The 21,274-nt window shown below is 31.5% G+C and overlaps 1 protein-coding gene across 37 annotated transcripts in view; it reads right to left on the reverse strand.

Moving 5' to 3' along the window:
* The window catches only part of RIMS2 (regulating synaptic membrane exocytosis 2), a 637,809-nt gene that overhangs the window by 271,316 nt on the left and 345,219 nt on the right, over nt 1-21,274 (reverse strand). For all 37 annotated transcript variants that reach the window (XM_045561860.1, XM_045561877.1, XM_045561882.1 and 34 more), the window contains 3 exons: nt 20,511-20,641; nt 15,791-15,962; nt 12,849-13,002 (listed from right to left, as the gene is read on the reverse strand). In XM_045561860.1, coding sequence (XP_045417816.1) covers nt 12,849-13,002; nt 15,791-15,962; nt 20,511-20,641 — 457 coding nt within the window. The remainder of the gene's footprint in view (nt 1-12,848; nt 13,003-15,790; nt 15,963-20,510; nt 20,642-21,274) is intronic.

Here is a 21,274-nt window from a genome sequence, read left to right on the forward strand (position 1 = left end):
GTAATTACAAAATACAGTGGAAAGTTTTAATAATAGATTAGATCAAGCAGAAGAAAGCATATCAGAGCTTGAAGACAAGTCTTTTGAATTAACCTAGTCAGACAAAAATTATAAAAAGAAATTTTACAAATGAACAAAGCTTCAAGAAATATGAAATTATGTAAAGCATCCAAAGCTATGAGTTATAAGTGCTCCTGAGAGAGAAGAAAAAGCAAAAAGTTTGGAAAACATATTTGAGGCAATAACTGAGGAAAATTTCCCTAGTATTGCTAGAGGTTTAGACATCCAGATATAAGAAGCTCAATAAACTCCTGAGAGATTTATTGCTAGATGGCCTTCACCAAGGCACATAGTTATCATACTCTCTAAAGTCAATGTGAAGGAAAGAAACCTAAGAGAAGCAAGAGAAAAGTATTCAATCACCTATAAAGGAAATCTCTAGACCAACAGTAGACTTCTTAGCAGAAACTTTACAACACAGAAAGGACTGGGATCATATTTTTAGATTTCTTAAACAAAAACTCTGTCAGGCAAGAATTTTGAAGCCTTTTCATAATTTTGTATCCAGTTTCATAAATGAAGGAGAAATATTTTCTCAGACAAGCAAACACTAAGGGAATTTGTTACCACTAGACAACCCCTAGAAGAATGCTCAAAAGAGTTCTAAATATTGATATGGAAGGTTGATACTTGACATTATAAAAACATGTTAAAGTATAAAATTTATAAGTCTTACAAAACAATGACACAATTGAAAATGCAAAGCAAAAATTAACAAAATGGCAGGAACAGAACCTCATATCAATATTAACATTGAATATAAATGAACTAAATGTCACTTAGAAGATATATGTTGGCAGAATGGATAAAAATATAGAAACCAAACAAATACTGTCTGCAAGAAACTCATTTAACTGGAAAAGACTTTTATAGACTCAAATTAAAGGAGTGGAGAAAGATAATCCACACAAATGGAAACTAAAAGCAAGCAGGAGTAGCTATATTTATATCAGATAAAGTATATTTTAAATCAATATATAGTAATAAAAGACAAAGAAGGTCAGTATATGATGAAAAAAGGATCAATTCAACAAGAAGATATAACAATCCTAAATATATATGCAGACAACACTAGGGCACCCAGATTGATAAAATAAATACTGCTAGATCAAAGAAAAGAGATATGCAACAATACAATAATGGGATTTCAACACCCCACTGACACCACTAAACAGATCATCAAGGCAGAAAATCAACAAAGAAACCCTGGACTTGAACTGGCCTCTAGAACAAACGGACCTAACAGATATTTATAGAACATTCTACAAAAAAACTGCAGAATATACATTCTTCTCATCAGTGCATATAACATTTTCCAAGATATAACATATGTTAGGCCACAAAACAAGTCTCAATAAATCTTTAAATATCAAAATCATATCAAGTATCTTCTCAGACTAAAGTAGAATAAAACTAAAAATCAATTCCAAGAAGAGTTCTCAAAACTATACTGATACATGGGAATTGAAAAACCTGCTCCTAAACAATCTTTGGGTTAATGAGAAAATCAAGAGAGAAATGTAAAAATTTTTGAAACAAATGAAAATAGTTGCACAACACATCAAAACCTCTGAGATAAAGTAAAAGCGGTGTTAAGAAGTAAGTTTATAATGGTAAATACGTACATCAAAAAGATAGAAAGATCACAAATTAGCAACCTAAGGTCACACCTCAAGGAACTAGAAACACAAGAAGAAACCAAACCCTAAATAACAATAATGAGTAGTGACATTGAATCAGTAATAAAGAAAATCTCCAAGCTTTAAAAAAAAAAAAAAAGCCCAGGATCAGATGGATTCACAGCCAAATTCTATCAAATGTAGAAAGAAGAACTGATACTAATCTCACTGAAACTGTTACAAAAGATAAAAAAGGAGAGAAGCCTCCCTAGCCCATTCTATAAAGGCAATATTGCCCTGATACCAAAGAGAGGTAAGGACACAACAAAAAAAAAGAAAACTACAGACCAATATCCCTGATGAACATAGATGCAAAAATCCTTTAAAAAATACTAGCAAACCGAATTAAACAGCATGTGAAATAAATCACACACCACAATCAAATGGGTGTTATTCCAGGGATGCCAAGCTGGTTCAACATATGCAAATCCATAAACACGATCCACCACATAAATAGTATTGAAAACAAAAACCATGTGATCATCTCAATACATGCAGAAAAAACATTTGATAAAATTCAGCATCTCTTCATGATAAAAACCCTCAACAAACTAGGCATAGACAGAATATACTTCAAAGTAATTAAAGCCATAAATGACAAACCCATAGCCAACAACATACTGAACAGGGAAAAGCTCAAACATTCCCCTTTAAGAATTGAGACAAGACAAAGATATCACTTTCAGCACTTCTATTCAACACAGTACTGGAAGTCCTAGCGGGAGCAATCAGGCAAAAGGAAGAAATAAAAGGTATCTAAGTTGGAAAAAAGGAAATTAGAATATCTCTGCTCATTGATGATATGACCTTATACCTACATAACCCTAGAGATTTCTCCAAAAGACTCCTTGATTTAATACATGAATTCAGTAAAGTCTTAGGACACAAAATCAATGCATAGAAATCAGTAACATTTCTATTCACCAACAATGATCAAGTTGAGAACTAAATCAAGAACTCAATCTCATTTACTATAGCTACAAAAACAACAACAAAACTACCAAGGAATATATTTAACCAAGGAGGCTAAAGATCTTTAATCAGGATATATTTTCATAAAGTAAGGATAAACTGAATAAACTAGATTGAGCAAGGATTAAAATAAATAAACAACACAAATCAGGTTTGACTAACACTATAACTTTCATTATTAGGATTCAAACTACCTTACAATATTTTCTTTTAAAATATATTTCATATATTCATTTATATATCTTAAAAATCTATTCATAGTCTTCTCTGAGTTTCCTTCCAATGCTTTCATAGAAAACTTGGTTAAATACTCATGTTTTTCTAGCCCTTTAACAGTTTAAATTTTTACATTTAAATTTTGTTATCCTGTGTATATTCCGGATATCAAAAAAAATTGTTAAATCTGAAATCAATTTTGGTGCATAAGGCAGTGATGTGTTGGTAAAGATGTAACAACTGTCTCTTTGGAAAAAATAAAGCCTTGGTTTGTAACATTTGCCAATTTCCATAGAGTAAATACTCCAATATGGTCAATATCAAGCTACCAGCACAATCTCCTGAATGTGAAGGGAAGCTTTGCACATAATTGGCTCTATCTCCAGTATACTATTGGGTAAAAATTATTGACTGTGCTGAAGTTACACTGTTACAGAACATAATGATCCTAGCAGAAGTTACAAACATAAATTGAAATATAAAAGACTCATGATGCTTCAAATGGCAAAAACTCTTATTCTACAACAAAGTAAATAAAAATGATGAGGGTCACAATAGTGAAAAACCTAATCATATCCAAAAAATAAAGAAAATTAAAGTAACAAGAGAATAGATAAGCAAAGTTATAACAATCTTCCTAAATAAGAAAAGAATGTAGAACATGAAAGTAAAATGAAGTTTTTCTTCACATGAAAGAAATTAACAATGAAAACTTGTCATTTAAAAGGGAGATCACAAGGTATGTAGCTAAAAATTGTAGGAAACAGTGTTATAGTGTAAAAGTGTGCTACAAGTTAATAAATAAAAATATCATGTTATTTTAAAAATAGATTTAATAGCTATAATGTATAGAATTTTAAATTGTGATCTCAATGAATTTTTATATAACAAATTAATCCATTGAACAAAAACACTGAACACAGTTGTATATTTATGTAAATATCTATATTATAACAGTATTTTACATTCTGAAACAATGTTATTTAAAAATATTTTTTCTTAGGATTTCAATTATTTTAAAATTCTTCATAGACACAATTGTATTACATTAAGTGCTTTTTTATTAAAATATTTAGGATGATAATTTGTATTCATATTGATTTACCCACATACACAAAATATACACTAATATAACTTCAAAAACCTACATTTCAGAATGGATTTATTAATATATGTAGTAAATATTTCTGTTGTGTTCTTCCTATTTTATGTCATTATGCTATTTATGTTCTTTAACAGTAACTTTGAATCATGAAAGTTCATTCTTGCAAATAGTGTTTTCACATGTAACAGAGTGTCTTCAGTAAAACTGAGTATATGCTCATATTGATTATTTACATATACATGTATATATAATAATTTTCTTTTTTAAGAACACCAAGATAAAAGTATAATTTCATCTTTTTACATCTTGAGTGACATTATGGTTTTGTTGTAGGTTTAACTGATCTAGTTTTATTATGCCTTTTTCTATTCCAAAGGTGTTATTTTAGAAAATTCTGCAAAGTATACTGTTGTTAAGCAGACACCAAAGTAGTTTTCTGCAAATAATCTATATTGCTATATCAGTTTTAAAGTCAGAGGTGGTCTCATGATTTTCCTATTATTAATGTTTGTCTAATAAATATGTACTTGGAAAATGGCAATGAAAGGAAATAATCAATTCTACCACCAAATAAGTACAAGACATAATTCAGCAGTACAGGTTTTTATTACCAGAAGTTTAAAACAAGACATTTTAATAAGTTTGATTATTAGTCAAAAGATGATAGTATTTCTAAAAACTCTTAAGAAAGGAATCACTAAAATCAATACATAATAAAACAATAAATGACACTAAACTCTTCAAACTGTAGCTCTTTCCTCACAGATATTGTGAAATCCCTAATATGTCACATTTAAAAATGAGATAAGAGGATGAATAAGGGTGTTTTCTATCAGGGATATAGTTCCTTTGAATTTTTTAAATTAAAATTTCTGATCATTATTAAAAATTCACAATTACAAAAACAGTTTTTAAATCAGAATAAGAGGTTAGGTGCCAAGCTACTAAGTAAAATTATTTTTCTTACAGGAATTTTAAAAATAAACATTGAAAATATATTCCAGATACATATGTGTGTGTTTATGTGTATAGCAGGTATTTAAAAATATATATATAAGCTATATATAGAAACCATATACTAGCTATGATGGTGTAAATTGTTGAAAGAGATTTTGATGAGGGGAGGTAGGGAATTATTTACATATTGTGATACTTACCAATGAGAGACCATTATGGTAATGACCCACTGAGTACTTGTTATCTAAATGCAAGCAGATAGCAAAAAAGAACAAAGCCATTCCCCCCTCACTTAATTTTTTCACATTGCAGTTTGCTGCTGTCACCAGTATTTACTATTAATATTATTTAATGTTCTCCAATTCTAAAATATATGAGGCTTCAACTATAAACAAGAGGCAGTTGTTTATACTGTATAATGAAGGTATCTACACCCACTGTCTCATGGGACATTTTTTTTTTTTAGCTTGCAGCATATCCAGAAGAGGTAATAAATCATGTTCAGATATTACTGTGCTATTTCTTTCAGCTTCCTACCCTCAGATTCTATTTAAAAATGAGAAATCTCCTAATCCTGATCTTGACACTCAATGTTCTGCAATAAATCTCACCATACTATTTAAATTTTATGTCTTTAGTCTCACAAATTTTCTATTTACTTTTCTCATCTCAATTTATTGCAATACTACTTATTTCAGGCCTCTCTAAAAAGTTTATCACAGCCTGTACTATTCTTTCACACCTCTAAATTACTACAGCACTCAACATAAACTTACAATTTTAATTTTTATACCTCTCTTTTCTACAATATGATAAAATTATACAAAGATTATGTTTGGTATGTTCATGTGCTGGTATATAAATTATGTTTTATTATCCCTGTATTTTTCCCTCTCACATTTTAAAAAGGTAGCAACACTGTTGTGTTTCTTTGAATTAGGGAGATTCATGTTTCCGGATTGAAAGCAAAGTGACAATTTACTTTCCAAACTCTAGGCTTCTTAAGGAGATTATGTAGGCTAGAGGGGAGAGAGAGAAGAATATGATTATTCTAACAGGATGTAGAGGGGGCAGAAAGAGGAGGCAGGCACTGATAAAGGTCAAGATTCCTCAAAATTAGTAAGGAGACAATGATTAAAGAGTCCTGTGAATAACAAGACCTTTCTGGAGTCCACAATATTTTAGGATCCCAGGATAGTAGCTCCACAATGCAGCCAGGAAGGCTGGATGTTAAGTACCAGAGCAGCCAGCATTAGAAAAATTACTGTGCCTAGACCTGGCATCAAGTAACCATTGAACACTGGGAAATGCCAGTGAGGACAAATCAAGATTAGAAATTAGTGGGCCTTTCCTAAATGTTCTCCTTTTTTTAGGCTTCCTAGAGCCTCTATTGAGAGGTAGGAGTAGATAAGAAGGAGAAATAATGACTGATATTTGTCAGCCCAGAAACAAAGGCACCCCAGAGGCACATTAAATATGATTTTTGAAAAAAATAACGTGTATTTCACATGTAAGTTTGCGAATAGAGTTTTACTGACCTAAGTATATTTTTGAATCAATTATAATATCAAATACCATAAACATAACAGGTACTTACATATTTGTTGATGTAATTGAAATAATGTCTATTTGAAAAGAAAGGAGAAAAAAGAACACACTAAAAACAATACTATGTAAGATATTAAGCTAAATGTATAAAAAATTACTTTAAATGTAAATGTATGAATTACCGGATAAGTCTTGTCAGAGTGGATTTAAAAGACCAACTTTAGGCCGGGCGCGGTGGCTCACGCCTATAATCCCAGCACTATGGGAGGCCGAGGCAGGAGGATCGCTTGAGACCAGGAGTTTGAGACCAGCCTGAGTAAGAGCAAGAGCCTCATCTCTACTAAAAATAGAAAAATTAGCTGGCCATGGTGGTGCATGCCTGTAGTGCCAGCTACTGGGGAGGCTGAGGCAGGAGGATCACTTGAGTGAGGCTGCACTGAGCCATAATGACACCACTGTACTCTACTCAAGGTGACAAAGAAAGACTATCTAAAAAAATTTAAAAAATAATAATAATAACAAACTTGAAGAAAAACCTAGCTGGGTAAATGACACTAACAGATATCACAATTTATTGTACCGCTACATTAATCTAGATAATTTGGTATCGGCACAGTAAGAGAAAAATAGAGTACAACGGAGTTCACTGAATGGAACAGAGTTCAGAAACTTAACCACAGGTTCAATAAATGTGCTGGATCAAGTGGACATCCCTAGCGTTAAGAATGAATTTTGATCCCTACTTCATACCATATACAAAAATCAGTCCCAGATAAATAGTAGATTTAATGAGAAGAGTAAAACAATATTCCAGAAGAAAACATAGGAGCATATCACTATGACCTTAAAAAAGGCAAAAATTTTTAAACAGATCACACAAAGATAGCATTAACCCTAAAGAAAAAAATTGAAAACTAAAATACACCAACTTTAAAAACTTATGTTGATCAAAAGATCCCATTAAAGAGTAAAAAGGCAAGCCAAAGAGTAGAATAAATTTAAAATAAAGATACTCAAAGCATTTAAGTCTGTAATTTTAAAGAATGCACTCATAAATCAACAAAAAAGACAGATAAACTGAAAGTAAAATGGGCAATAAATCTGAGTAGGCACTTCATAAAAGAGTATATATAAATGGTCAGTTAACATATGAAAAAGTTATTAGGGAAATGCAAATTAAAGCCACAATGAGATAACATTGCACACACACTTGAATGATTACAATGAAAAGTACTAAAAAGACCATCTATAAGCAATAATGTAGAGTAACTGAAACCCTCATTCAATGATGTAGAAAGTATAAATTGGTATAAATTGGGAAACTGTTTAAGAATATCCACTGTAATTGAATATATGCATAGGCTATTATTATCCATCGATTCCACTACTAGGTGTATGTTCAGCAAAAAATAAAACATATGATTATCAAAAGGCATGTACAAGAGCATCCATAGCAGCAATCTTAAAAATAGCAAAAATCTGCAAACTGTCAATCAACTGCAGAATGCACAAACTGTTGTATATTAATAGAAAGGAATATTATATAGCAATGGCAATAAATTAACTGTAATTATACACAACAATATTGATGAATCTCACAAACATATTAGAAAGAAAAAAATGCCAGATGTGAAAGAGTAATATATTGTGGAATTACATTTACATAAAATTCACATATGTGAGTTTTCCATTTATAAGAAGTTCAAAAATAAGCAAAACTATTCTATGGGATTTAAAGTTAGGATAGTTATCACGCTGTCAGAGGGAATGATTACTTGATGTTTGCAAGATAGAAGCTGGTGGGATGCTGATGATGGTCTATTTCTTGAGTTGGGCACTAGTTACACGGTGTGGTTTTTTTGTGAAAATATTACTATATTTATGATTTATAAACATTTATACAATTAATGATTTATACAAATTTCTATGTACAAGCTATACTTCAGTAAAAAGTTAGCTTTAAAATGTCAAGTTTTGCTTCTGAGGATAGTTGAGTAGCTTATATCCAACTAATTCTCTTCCCAGTAATAATTAGAAACTCTGCACAAAATATTTTAATGAAACACATTATCTAAAGACACCAGAGAACAAACAAATGCAGGCAGAAATCAGCAATACGCCCCTTGAAATAAGAAAGGCACATATTTAACCAGCTTTTTTCCTGAGGGTATTCCCTATTTGGTTCACCGTAGAGAAGTTAGAGCTCAATCATAAAGCCTCAGTCTTACAAGGCTGAGGAGCCAGAGATCAGCATTCAGGGTTGTCAGAACACCTAGAATTGAGGAGGAATTGAGAAGGCTCCCAAATTCTGGAGATCCAAAATTTACACATAAAGGACCCTTAGGTCCTGGCCTGATTTATAAACCACAAAGAGAAAAACAAGAAGAAACACAGCAGAAAATGACAGCTGAAAAGGTAAAAGAGCTGCAAAGAGATTTCAGGAACATTCTGGTTCAGAGGAGACAGAGTTTGGAATTTAAGTCTCATTATATTATAGGTGTTTAGGACAACATCTTGGACTTTTCTCCAGAAAGGTCACACCTTAAGAATAAGAACCACAAACTAAACTGAGGACTATGCCTTAGAATTATGAAAAGAACCAACACAGAACTGCCCTAACATATTTCCTACAGGATTTAGGTAAGCCTTCAGTAATTTTTCTGTGTGCTAAAATAAAATAATACATTATTCAAATTCCAGAGTCTCTAAAATATATTAAACACAATGTCCAGTATACAATAAAAGTTAGTAGACATATAAAAACTACAATGTGATCCATAATCAAGGGGAAAAACAAAAACATAAGTACACCCACAGAAGACTAAGATTTTGGAATTATCAGACAGGGACCTTAAAAGTGGTATAAATACATTAAATAATTTACTGGACTACATATATGTCTATACACATACATACACACATATATCTTTATATAAATATCTGTATCTACCTACCTATCTACCTATATAGAAATGTGTGCAAGGATACACACATACACACAAACGCACATGATCAAAAAAGAAATTTCAGGAAGGATATAGAAACCTGTAAGGAAACAAGATGCAAATCTTAAAATGAAAAATACATTATCTTTAATAAGACAATTTGTACTATGATTTTCATAGAAGATTGGACACTGTAGAAGAAAAGATGAATCTAAAAAGAGGTGAATAAAAATAATCAAAACTGAGGAAGAGAGGAAAGAAAGAAATTAAAAAACAGAGACTCAATAACATGTGAAACAACGTCAAGAGGTTGTTGTACATTTAACTGTAGTCCAAGAAAGAGCGAAATAAGAGTGTAGAGTCAAAAATTGGAAGAATGGTCCTAAATTACCCCAAATAGCTGAAATCCTGGAAAACTCTAATTATGAAATCGTGTCTCTTCTATCTACTACCTCTCAACAGCATCATTTTGAATTTGTCACAATGATTTGCTCTCATTCACTTTTCTTTGAAATCTCATGAGGCTGAATGAAAATATAATAGATATGATGCTCTCTATTTTAAAAAGTGAAACGGGTGATAATATTATTGCTTTACCAAGTAAGGAATTAACATTTGAGAAGTGAAAGAGATAAATCTGGTTGATATGAGAAAAAGAAAAGAATGAAAAATCAAATTAAAACTCTGATTGGATCTTCATAGTTCAAATTGTGATAAGAATGGTTAGTAAGATTTCAAGTAATAAACAAATATCTATAAATATAACTTCCATCATGTTAAAAGGGAGATTTTTTTCCTTAAGACACTACAATTTTGACTGAAAACAGTAAAGAATACATAACAATAAAAACCTCAATATCAAAATACTTCCAAACAATCTCCTTATGTTCCAAAATGGTAACGAATAAAGTTTCTCATTAATGAATAAAAAAAAAATCTAGTGAAAATTTGAGATATTTTTCCATCTCAAAAAGCAACCTCACTTCTCTAATGATGCATTTCTGAGACATTATCTGTAGATATCCATGTACATTCAATAAGCTTATAGCCTTAAGAGTGATTTTCATAGCATCAGAGGTTGAAGTAACAAAACATCGTGTTATGTAGATGTGGGGAACAAATGAGGGTTATTATACACTTTTGATGATAACTGTTCCAGCATTTGTTCCATCAAATATGTTAATAATCATGAGCTTTAACAATACGAAACATACTTACAAATAACTGCAATATATACCCTCTCCATGGAGAAAACCCTTAAGGAGGTTTCTGTCATCAATGAAGTTTTAAAATTATTAGTATATTTATTTATTCATATCTTGACTTGCACCTGCCATTTATGAGAAATATATCCTTGGCTAGTGGTAATGCTTTTAACTTTCTGTCTTTTCTTAAATATGATTTCCTAGTTTTTGTTTCTTTCTTTTATGTATATGAACAGCTTTTTATTTATCTTCATGCCTACACATTGTTAATAAAATATTAGATGTTAGTTGGTAGTGACAAAACTGACATGGTACAGCATGGAGCCATTATATTGTCATGAGTATATTAATACTATTAATGTCTAAGTAACAGCGGAGTCATTTTGAGGATAGGAAATATTAAAAGTTTCAAGGCCGATTACATTAAATTATTTGCATGAAAATTCATGACACATACAGCTAACTATAAAGTATTCTAATCTCATTGTTTCTAATATGCACTATTTCTAATTAGCAAAGAGAAAAAATGAAAACTGTTGGTAGATTTAAGAATTTCTTGTATTGAGAGTCCCCAAACCTACTAGTTTTTGCAATAAAAACTGAAGTAAGTGGAGAAAAGGCCAACTTTATAAGGGGAATGCTGGCTAGCATTAGTAGCCTATAAATGTAAACTAATAAGAATTAGTACATAATGAATTATATTAGGTTACTACATATATTATTAGTCATCACATAGTAACCCACCATTCTACACTGTAATTTGGAGTGAATGTTCTGAATAGATTATAGTGGTCAGAAAGAATAAAATTAGTTCACATAAAATTCATTGTAATGCTGTAATTATTACCACAAAGGATGTTGTAAGGGTTTTGCAAATAGAGATGTGTTGGTGTTTTCTGTGTGGGAAGGCTGAAAAAAATAAATGCTCTAGAATTAGCATTCAATTAATACCATCTAGTGTACAAGATGGTATTTAGGGGAAATAAAATTCCAGTCATTAGAGAGATTATTTTTAAAAAAAGTGAAGATAATTCTGTAGGCTTACCTATTACTAACTAAACGTCCTTTGCTCTAATTCTCTACTCATCAAACAGCCTTCCAACATACAATTTAGCCCCCATTCAGCAGGAATGGTATGATCCATACAGACAATAGTTATTTGTTGTGCTGCCAGGTATACTTCCCATGATTAATAAGTGACACAGCATTTGTGCTTATAAATTTACACTTCTAAAATTTGGTTAATGTCAATCAGTCCTATAGTACTTGACAAAAATATTGCTTAATCTAGAATATGCTGACTCCATAAAGAAAGAACTACCCCATGAATACTATCTGAAACAGCAAGCATCTATCTTACCTTCCAATAATAGATTCATCAGAAAAAAAAAAAAAAAGACCTGAGTTGTAAGAGCAAAGAGCCAACAATTTCACTTATCAATCTGGAAAATATTTCTGAGTTTACTTTAAGCTTCTCTGGGTTGATCTAATTCTATTTTACAGTTCAAACTATGTATTAATATAATCCAGGGTAAAATGCAAATGTTGACAATAGCAAGAACAACAATAACAAAATCAATTTATATTCTTGAGATTAATTAATTCTTATAACCACCCTAGAATATAGGTATTAAAATTTCCATCTTATAAATGAGGGGAAAAAATGAGACACAGAGAGATGATCAAGTCATACAGCTCTCTAAAGTGAAAGAATCAAAATTTAAACTCAAGTTAGTCTGAGATTACATTTTATGGTTTCAATCACTATGCTATCCTTGCTAACTACACATTCATAAAATACTTAGATAATGAAGGTGGAAATCATAATTTTGGGTATCTATAGCTATCTGACCAAACTCTACTATACTAGCTATCACATTCCCATATTTAGGATTCTAAGCACTAAGATTTAAACATAACGGTGCTTATTTGGGGTCACATCATCCAAAATACAATCATACAACACTTTAACATTATGATGAGTGCTAGGGGTATAACATTATTCGAGTGTATCAAACATTTCAAAAGCTTCCATAATAGCTATGGAAAGACTAACAGATGCCTGTTGATACCACAATGGTATCTTCAAATTCTGTGTTAGATATATCACTCAAGATTAGGAAATTCAATAAAAACATGACAAATTTTAATGAAAACTTACTTTGTAACCTCCGTGTTGGGCTCTCTCCATGGAGTTGTCTTCGTGGCATATATGGAGAAGGGTGGGGAAGTGGCAATGAAGAGACATCATGGGTCTGAAGTTTGTACCAGTGTGGTTCATCATCTAATAATGCTGTTTCTAATTCAATTAAAATCTACAAACCCAAGATACAAAGGACTGTTATAACACTAATAAAGAAAGTCTGGTAAATGGTCTTATATTAATAACTTTTGTAGTAATAATTATGACAGCAATGCTCTTAGATCAAAACAAGGTCATTTAGATGTTGCAAAATGGTCTATATGTTTTGAAAATAAATAAAAGATAAATTTTACAACTTCCTAGTGATTTAATAGTTTTAAATATCTAAGATATTTATTTTGTTAGCCCTGGACCATCCAACTAATAAAGGCTATTAAACTTACCACTACAGAAATAATACTTTTTATTAAAAAATGACTATGATAATACCTAATATCTATATATCATTTTATAACTTATAAAGCACCTTTATTTACAGTCACAAATTTAACCTTTACACGCAACAACCTGAATGAAACTAGAGACCATTATCCTAAGTGAAGTATTTAAAGAATGGAAAAACAAACACCACATGCATTCACTATTAAATTGAAACTAACCAATGAGCACACGTGCACACAGGGAGATAAAACTCAGTGAAAATCAAGTAGGGGGAGAGGGGAGGAGAAGAGGGGCAAAAACCTACCTAATGGATACAATGAACACTATTTGGGTGGTAGGCACACATAGCTGTGACTCAAGCATTACAAAAATGATCCACGTAACAAAAACGTGTACCCCTTAATATTTTGAAATAAAAAAACTTTTTAAAAAGAACTATTAAATAGGGACAGAAAAACAAATTTGAAGTGCTTACTGTGTATTTCGAACCATGTAATGTTATTTATCATAATTATCAGAAGAATACTACTAGTTTTGTCTTATTATTTAATGTTCGTAAATAAGGATACCAAGACTAAAAATGTTAAAGGAATTTGTCTAAGGTCACACAAGCTTGTAAGCAAGAGAACTGTAATATGAATCAGTCTATCTTATTTAAAATTCCGTGTTCACCATACCATGCTGCCAAGGATTTAAAACACAAAAGGGGGCATGGTGGCTCGTGCCTGTAATCCCAGTACTCTGGGAGGCCAAGGCAGGAAGATATCTTGAGCCAAGGGAATTCGAGGCTGCAGTGAGCTATGATTGCACCATTGCACTCCAGCTTGGGCACCAGAGTGAGACTCTGTCTCAAAGATAGATAGATAGATAGATAGATGGATGGATAAATCAGGAAAGGGGAAAAAAGGATGGACTTTTAATGTGAACCATATTATAATATGGATTTTATAATATGAATATTTAAAAATTTACAAAAGAAATCACTCTGTAAACATAAATGACTATTTTCTTTCAGGGTGTTGTGCAAGTATTAAAGTGTTTGTGTTGTGTTTATAATTACTGCTATAAAAAGATAAATTACTATTCAGCTATACGAGGTAAAGAAGCAAAACAGCTAAGTTATTATTTCATTCTTTGTAAACTTTCCCCAGTCATTTTCAAAATTACAAGCACTATGTTCCCAGTGTTTACTCTCTCTCTCTCTCTCTCTCTCTCACACACACACACACACACACACACACACACACACCCCTCACTTATTTAATCCTCACATTAACCCTGAATTGCATACTAGTACTATTTCCAGTTGGCTAAAGAGGAAACTGAAGCACAGTTGGGTTAAATAACTCGCTCAAAGACACAAGGCTAGGAAGTGGTAGTGCCAGGAATGTAGAGCCAGGCAGCTGGCTCCAGAGTCTCTGTTCCTAACAACTGTGTTACCCATCTTCCCAAATGATTTTTAGGTTTATCCGTCTTTGGTTCCTTAACTGATAACATTCAGTTCAATATTTCTACAGATTGTTGTTTTTCCCATGAGATACCATTTAATTTACTCAGGAAAACCAACCATACTGAAAAAGGCTGAAAGTGGATAACTTAGTACGCTAATTGCTGGACAACTGCTTCCCATCTTGCCCCTCTCCAATTCATTCTCCACATTAGAGCTGGAAATACTTTTCTCAAGTACAAATGCAAACAAACCATTCTCTTATTAAAGAGAATTGGTTATTGGTCATTGGTTCCCATTATCCACAGGATAAATCCAAATTTCTTAATATATTAACAGCATGATCTAGAGTCAGTTTAACCCTCAAATCTCATTTCTTACCTCTTTCCCTTCCAATTTCAATGCAGTTGTCCAATACCCATCACCCATGATGTCTTGTTATTTTGCTCTGCAGGAATTTCATTTCTCTTGGCTTTGCTAAATTCCTCTTTCTTTGTGGAGATTTCTCTTAACCACCACCCCCTCTCCTGTATAGCAATTATGTATTCCTATTGCATTTTCCTCTTTATAGCAAGGGGTATGCCATATTATAATTGCTATTCACTTGTCTGTATCACCAGTGGATTTTAAATTCCTTGAAGTAAGTAGTATGCCTTATTCACCTTTGAAGCCTCAGTTCCTAGCACAGTGCCTGGTACATTATAGAGTTTAAAAAATCCATGAATAAATGAGTGAACTACTTACTAGTAGTTCAGTTGGTTCAGTAAACTAAGATATATACAACACTATAAAACAAAACGATGTATTTGTGAAATAGAAAGCAACCTTTTATCATTCAACACTGAAATTTCTTTATTAAGAATAATCATGTAAAATTGTCAGAGTATTTACAACCATTGTTTTCTCTGTTATCAATAAGTTTTCTCTTAAAGCAGTAGCTAAATTCATCCTGTTAAAGAAATTATGCCTACCTTTTCAGATATACTAAATATAAAATTTCACTGATAGTAATATGAACAAAAAGTATTCAGGATGACATGAATAGTGTAAACTTTAAAATAATTCCAGATACCTCTCCTAAGAATTCACTTTCTTCTTCCCGAACCCGAGCTTGATCCCAAAGGGTAATCTCCAGCATTCGTTCCCGAAATTCTCTTCGGTGGACTGGAGAATAAATGAATGTTTGGTTCCATTTGGGTTCCAATGTTTTCTTTACTGTTTTAGTTCTTCTCTTGTTTTTATCACTATGAAAAAAATAAGAATATAAGATCTTACATAAAACTTTAAGTTTTGTCCTAAAATCAATTAATTTAAAATTTCTCAGACAAGTGAAGTTTTACCACAAATTTATCATAGACTGCAAATATTATGATCTTTAAAATTACTATTGAAATTCTAAAAGGGTCTAATTATATCATATTTTTTTCTCAAAAAACAGGGTCTCATTCTGTTGCCCAGGCTAGAGTGCAATGGCATGATCATAGCTCATTGCAGACTCAAACTCCTGGCCTCAAGTGATCCTCCCATCTCAGCCTCCCAAAGTACTGGGATTACAGGTATGAACCACCATGCCCAGCCAATTATATCATACTCTGTAAGTATGACGTATACTAATATTTCAATAAATCTTAAATTTTTTCAATGATAGATAATTGAAAAATTAACCTTTCTAAAAATCTAACTAAAACCAGGCTAGAGAATCTTAACTTTAAAATTTTTAACATATTGCCATATTGAAAGGCTTCAAAATGATAATTAACCAGTAACATTACACATACCATTCACTGAAACTACATAAGTCTTAATGTACAAAAAAATGAATAAATTGTGATGTTCACAACTTCATATCCATATAGCTTAGCTAATGAGCAATTGCAATTTACGTATTATGAAGTTTTTATATATACTTATATACTTACATATAAAAAAACACATATTTGCTTATTTGACATATATCAGGTCTTTAAAAACATTGTAAAATTATTTCTATATTAAGTAGCCACTATAACTTGTGCTGGAAATGCAAGATGGCCATTTGACAGAAATGACTTCCAGCTCAAAGGTTTTCATACTCTTTTTGATTGTATATCTGTATCAAGTGAATTTTTAAATTATACATTTCATTATATGCACATATGTTTATGAATTATATACATGTGTTATCATACTGTTGTACTAATATATTGTGTACATTAAGAAATATACTAAAATAGAAATTTAAAATAATGAGATAAAAAATTCTAAAAATTCAAATATTTCTTCCTGAATTCTAATGGATTATCCTACATATCCTGTAGAGGGTACATCCATCCTATTTGTAGATTCCTACTCTAGCTTATTAGAGAGGATCACTTGCTGGATAGGAATAAAGAAAATCATCTAGGACGTAAATTTTAAGCTATGTAGGAGACTATTTAAAGTGAAAAGTGGGCCTGGCACAATGGCTCACACCTGTAATCCTAGCATTTTGGGAGGCTGAAGCAAGAGGATCGCTTGGGGCCAGGAGTTCAAGACCAGCTTGGGCAACATAGCAAGATCCATCTCTGCAAAAAATTTAAAAATTAGCTGGGCATGGCAGTGTACACCTGCAGTCCCAGCACTTTAGGAAGCTGAGGTGGGAAGATCACTTGAGCCCAGGAGTTTGAGGCTACAGTGATCTATGATGACGTTACTGCACTTTAGCCCAGAGGACAGAGTGAGATCCTGTCTCGAAAAAAAATTAAATAAAAGTGAAAAGTAGACAGACAATGAATAATATTAACTGCTACAAATTCTTCCAGCATAGCACAGTTCCAAAAGTGCTGAGAAATAGGGAGGAGCGAGAACAGGAAAAGGGTTAGGGTATCTCTGAAATGGGGAAGCTATGAGACTTCTCCTAGGAATGTTAATGTTTAACATAGATTTGACTTGAGTAACCAAGAGGCATTGTATGTTTCCAGAGCACATAGATTTAATGTGGCAGAAAGCTGCCTTTAAATAGACTAACTGATAATGAATTTTGCTAATACACATGGAAAAGATAACATGCACTGTATCTTTATTAATTCTGAAAGCATTAGTAGGAATATAACTTTGCAAAACCATGTAGGAGACTTTATATATGGAAAAGAAGTGATACTGTATATATGGATAACTCACTAAACAACAGACATAATAACGTGAACTATGATTCACGATCCTTCTCTCTCCCTCCCTTCTTTTAAAATTTTAACAAATATTTCTTTAGCATCTACTTATATTCCATCAATGAAGAATGAATTCTGAGACTCTGTCAAGAGACAAAGTTCCTTCCATGAAGGCCAGGAAGAAAGTATATACCAGGAGCTTTGCTATCTGATTCAAGAATGGTTTATACCTAAATCTGAAAGGAAACAGAAGAATAAATGATGAACTTCCTCTTAAGGACTAAAATAAGTTCTCAGACAAAAAAATGACAATTTTAGAAGGGTTTGGATAGGAAGAGGACTAGATAATCTACATTAGATAGAAAGGGGACTGGATAATTTCTGACGTTCCTTAGAAAGCCAACATATATGAATACAATTTAGTAAGGGAATTTAATTTGTATCAAAGCATCATTTCATAAAAAGAACCATAAAAAAAAGTAATCTTATCTTCAGCAAGTTAAAAAAAAAAAGAGTTTTATTTTTTCTAGAAGTCTAACCAAAGGCTAGAATCAGAGCATTCTATATAAGTCAAACAGAGAAAAGGTGCTAATAGTATTTAAAAACTAAGATCAATAAGCATGCTATAGAGCTATTTTTAAAACAGCAGCCTAGTGATAATAAAATAGTGATCTTTAAAACCAACATTAAATTGTTCAGAATGCAGTTAACTTTTTCTAAAAATAAAATCCAACCTAAACCTTTTCTATTTATTTTCATATTACTGGTACTTTTGGTTTCCATGTAATTTCACTAAGAACAAGCAAAGACTTGATGTTTTCATGCAAAACAAAAAAAAGAAAGAAATATATTTTGATTGGTAACCAACTTGACTTCAAAATATGAAAAAGAGTGTGCAGCATGCTCAGTTATTTTTTAGAGTACACAGTATATTACCTAGAAAATAATTTTCCACATGGCTTAACTAACATTCTAGACTAGATCTCTTCTATGTAGTTTCACTTGTCTCTCTGGGAAGTCTTATTGATAAAAAGGCATCAATCATTTTCTACGTTTACCTGTTCAAGTTTTTCTTCGAGAAAAATCATTCAGAAAAATGAAATATTTCATAACAAAAGCACAGTCCTTTATGTGTTAAAAAGTTGTGTCAACAGCAAAAAATATTGTTGGGCTGATAATGTCACTTTCTGAGTTAAGCAGAGAATTATTTTCACAATCAGAGATAAAAATCCTGACACAACCTAGTCAACAAAGTAAGCTACAAAATTTACTCAAATAGTCTTCAAATTCCTGATAACTGAGAAGGAACTTAGTCAAAAAATAATCTCAGAAAAAAATTATTCAAATACCTCCAACATTCTTTGGTGTTGAAAAAAGATAAAAAGAACTACATCTGGAATATAAAGGATTCGTAAGAGCTTCCCTTCCATTTTAGCTCTGTCTGCTCAGAATCCAAGGAGAGGGGTTATTTAAAAATACAACTAAACAAAAATAGTCAATCAAGAAAGAAATTCGGTAATTTGCAAAACTTTCATCATCTAACAAATAAGTGTTTCTCTTCAAAGGTTTGACTATATAGACACCTAAGTCATGTATGTGCATAAAAACATAGATGATTATGGATGTCCTCTCCTTCATTTCAACATGAATTTCTCTCCAAAAGTCAAACTAAGTTGTTAGAAAACAACTTTCTTCAAGTAAACTTTATAAAATAAAATTCTATAGCAGTTTCTGCTAACTTTAGAGGTTGTGGCATCTTGACATATTCTGAGGAACTGGTTATACAACTTTCACTTCAAAATATGTACTAAATAAAATATAAGGCCTTTGTCAATTGTCTACTTCTTTTCTTTTGTCCTTTTCTTTGCTGATGTTGTTCAGGTCTTACTTTGGCACCCAACTCAGCCTTGATAATTTTCTGTTTGAACTAAGTATGAGTAACTAAGTAACTGAGGGTCCAAAAGTGTGTAAACATGTTTAAGATCACATCTGTGCCCAGACACTTCCAACCTGAGAAAAAATGACCAGACCTTGAGAGGTCTTGCTTTGGGAGACAGGGATGCAGATAGCAGGGGTAAAGGTAATTGGTGCTGTTACTTTTTTCTTTTTTCATGATGCCCATTGAATAGTCTCTTAATTTTTATATGCCTAAAATTAAGAGTGATTAGGTTATTTTTGATATTTCTCCAATCCTAACTCCTCTATTTAAGTCAGAGTAGAACAAAAACATTTATGTGAATTAGAATACACATAAAACAAAAATTCTTGGGGAAGCTGATTCTGGTAAAGTTTTCTTGATGATATGGGGTGATGAAGTACAAAGCACACTTATTAATTTTATAGAAGAGAGAAATATTATCTTGGTAAGGAGGTAAAAATTTTTAATTTTTAATGATTTTGATAAATGAAAACATATATTATTGAAGAAATAATTCACACATGCCTAAAGTTAATATTCAATAATATATACAATAAATATTTAATGTAAGCTTTAAAACAATCTTAAATATTTACTGTCACTATTTTGATTTCTAAGAATCATGGTAAGCTTCACAAGTATCTGGTATGATACAGAAAAATAAATGATACAGGAAATTGAAATATTCATTGCTATTAACATTTTCCCATTTATTTTCAAGAACATTTATTTTTGTTTTATATCCCTACCTTCTGTCTGGAAGAAAGTAAATTTTAACATAAGGATTCCTTGGCCTCCCATCTTCCCTCGAAGGGAGATCCTTTGCTCCCAAAATTGTAACTATTAATTGGTGACCAACCTTGTCAAACCACAGTTTTATCTGAAAAGCAAAAATATTTACTTATCAGCTGAAACATTTAATCCCAAACATAATATTTACATTTCAAATCCACCCCATTCTCTTACACTAATATTAGCACAGAATATAAACTTTACTCAGTAAATTGTGGTTAGTTTAAATAAAAGGATATACTATAATAACTTCAATGAATAAAAGAATGATTCAGATATTTCAATTTTAATGATAAATCACTTGGGCTTTTTATTCTTAATGTGATTGCTTATTAACATGCACAGAATAATTATATTATCATAATTAAGGACTTTATACACAATGATTGTTCTGTATCTTTCCTTATGCAAGAATCACTGTAGTTCATTTTGGTTCCCCTATAATAGTGACCTCAGAATAAGTGCTCAAAATTAATTGAGTGGATAGTAACTTGCTTACATAACATTCATAGGGAATTTCAAGTAAACGTTTTATGTTATTCTATAGCAACAGACACTTAAAAGATTATAAGCAAAGGGGATTTACTAGTAGCTTTAGTCAATAGATTACTTCAGTTTGTACTTAAAACTATAATAAATTCATCTTTTTAAATTTTCTTGCTCAGACATAAAGTCTCTTTTTATTTTGTGAAGCAAATGTATCACATTCTTAAATAATAAG

Source organism: Lemur catta, chromosome 9, assembly GCF_020740605.2.
Source record: "Lemur catta isolate mLemCat1 chromosome 9, mLemCat1.pri, whole genome shotgun sequence".
In the NCBI taxonomy this organism is placed as follows: Eukaryota; Metazoa; Chordata; class Mammalia; order Primates; family Lemuridae; genus Lemur; species Lemur catta.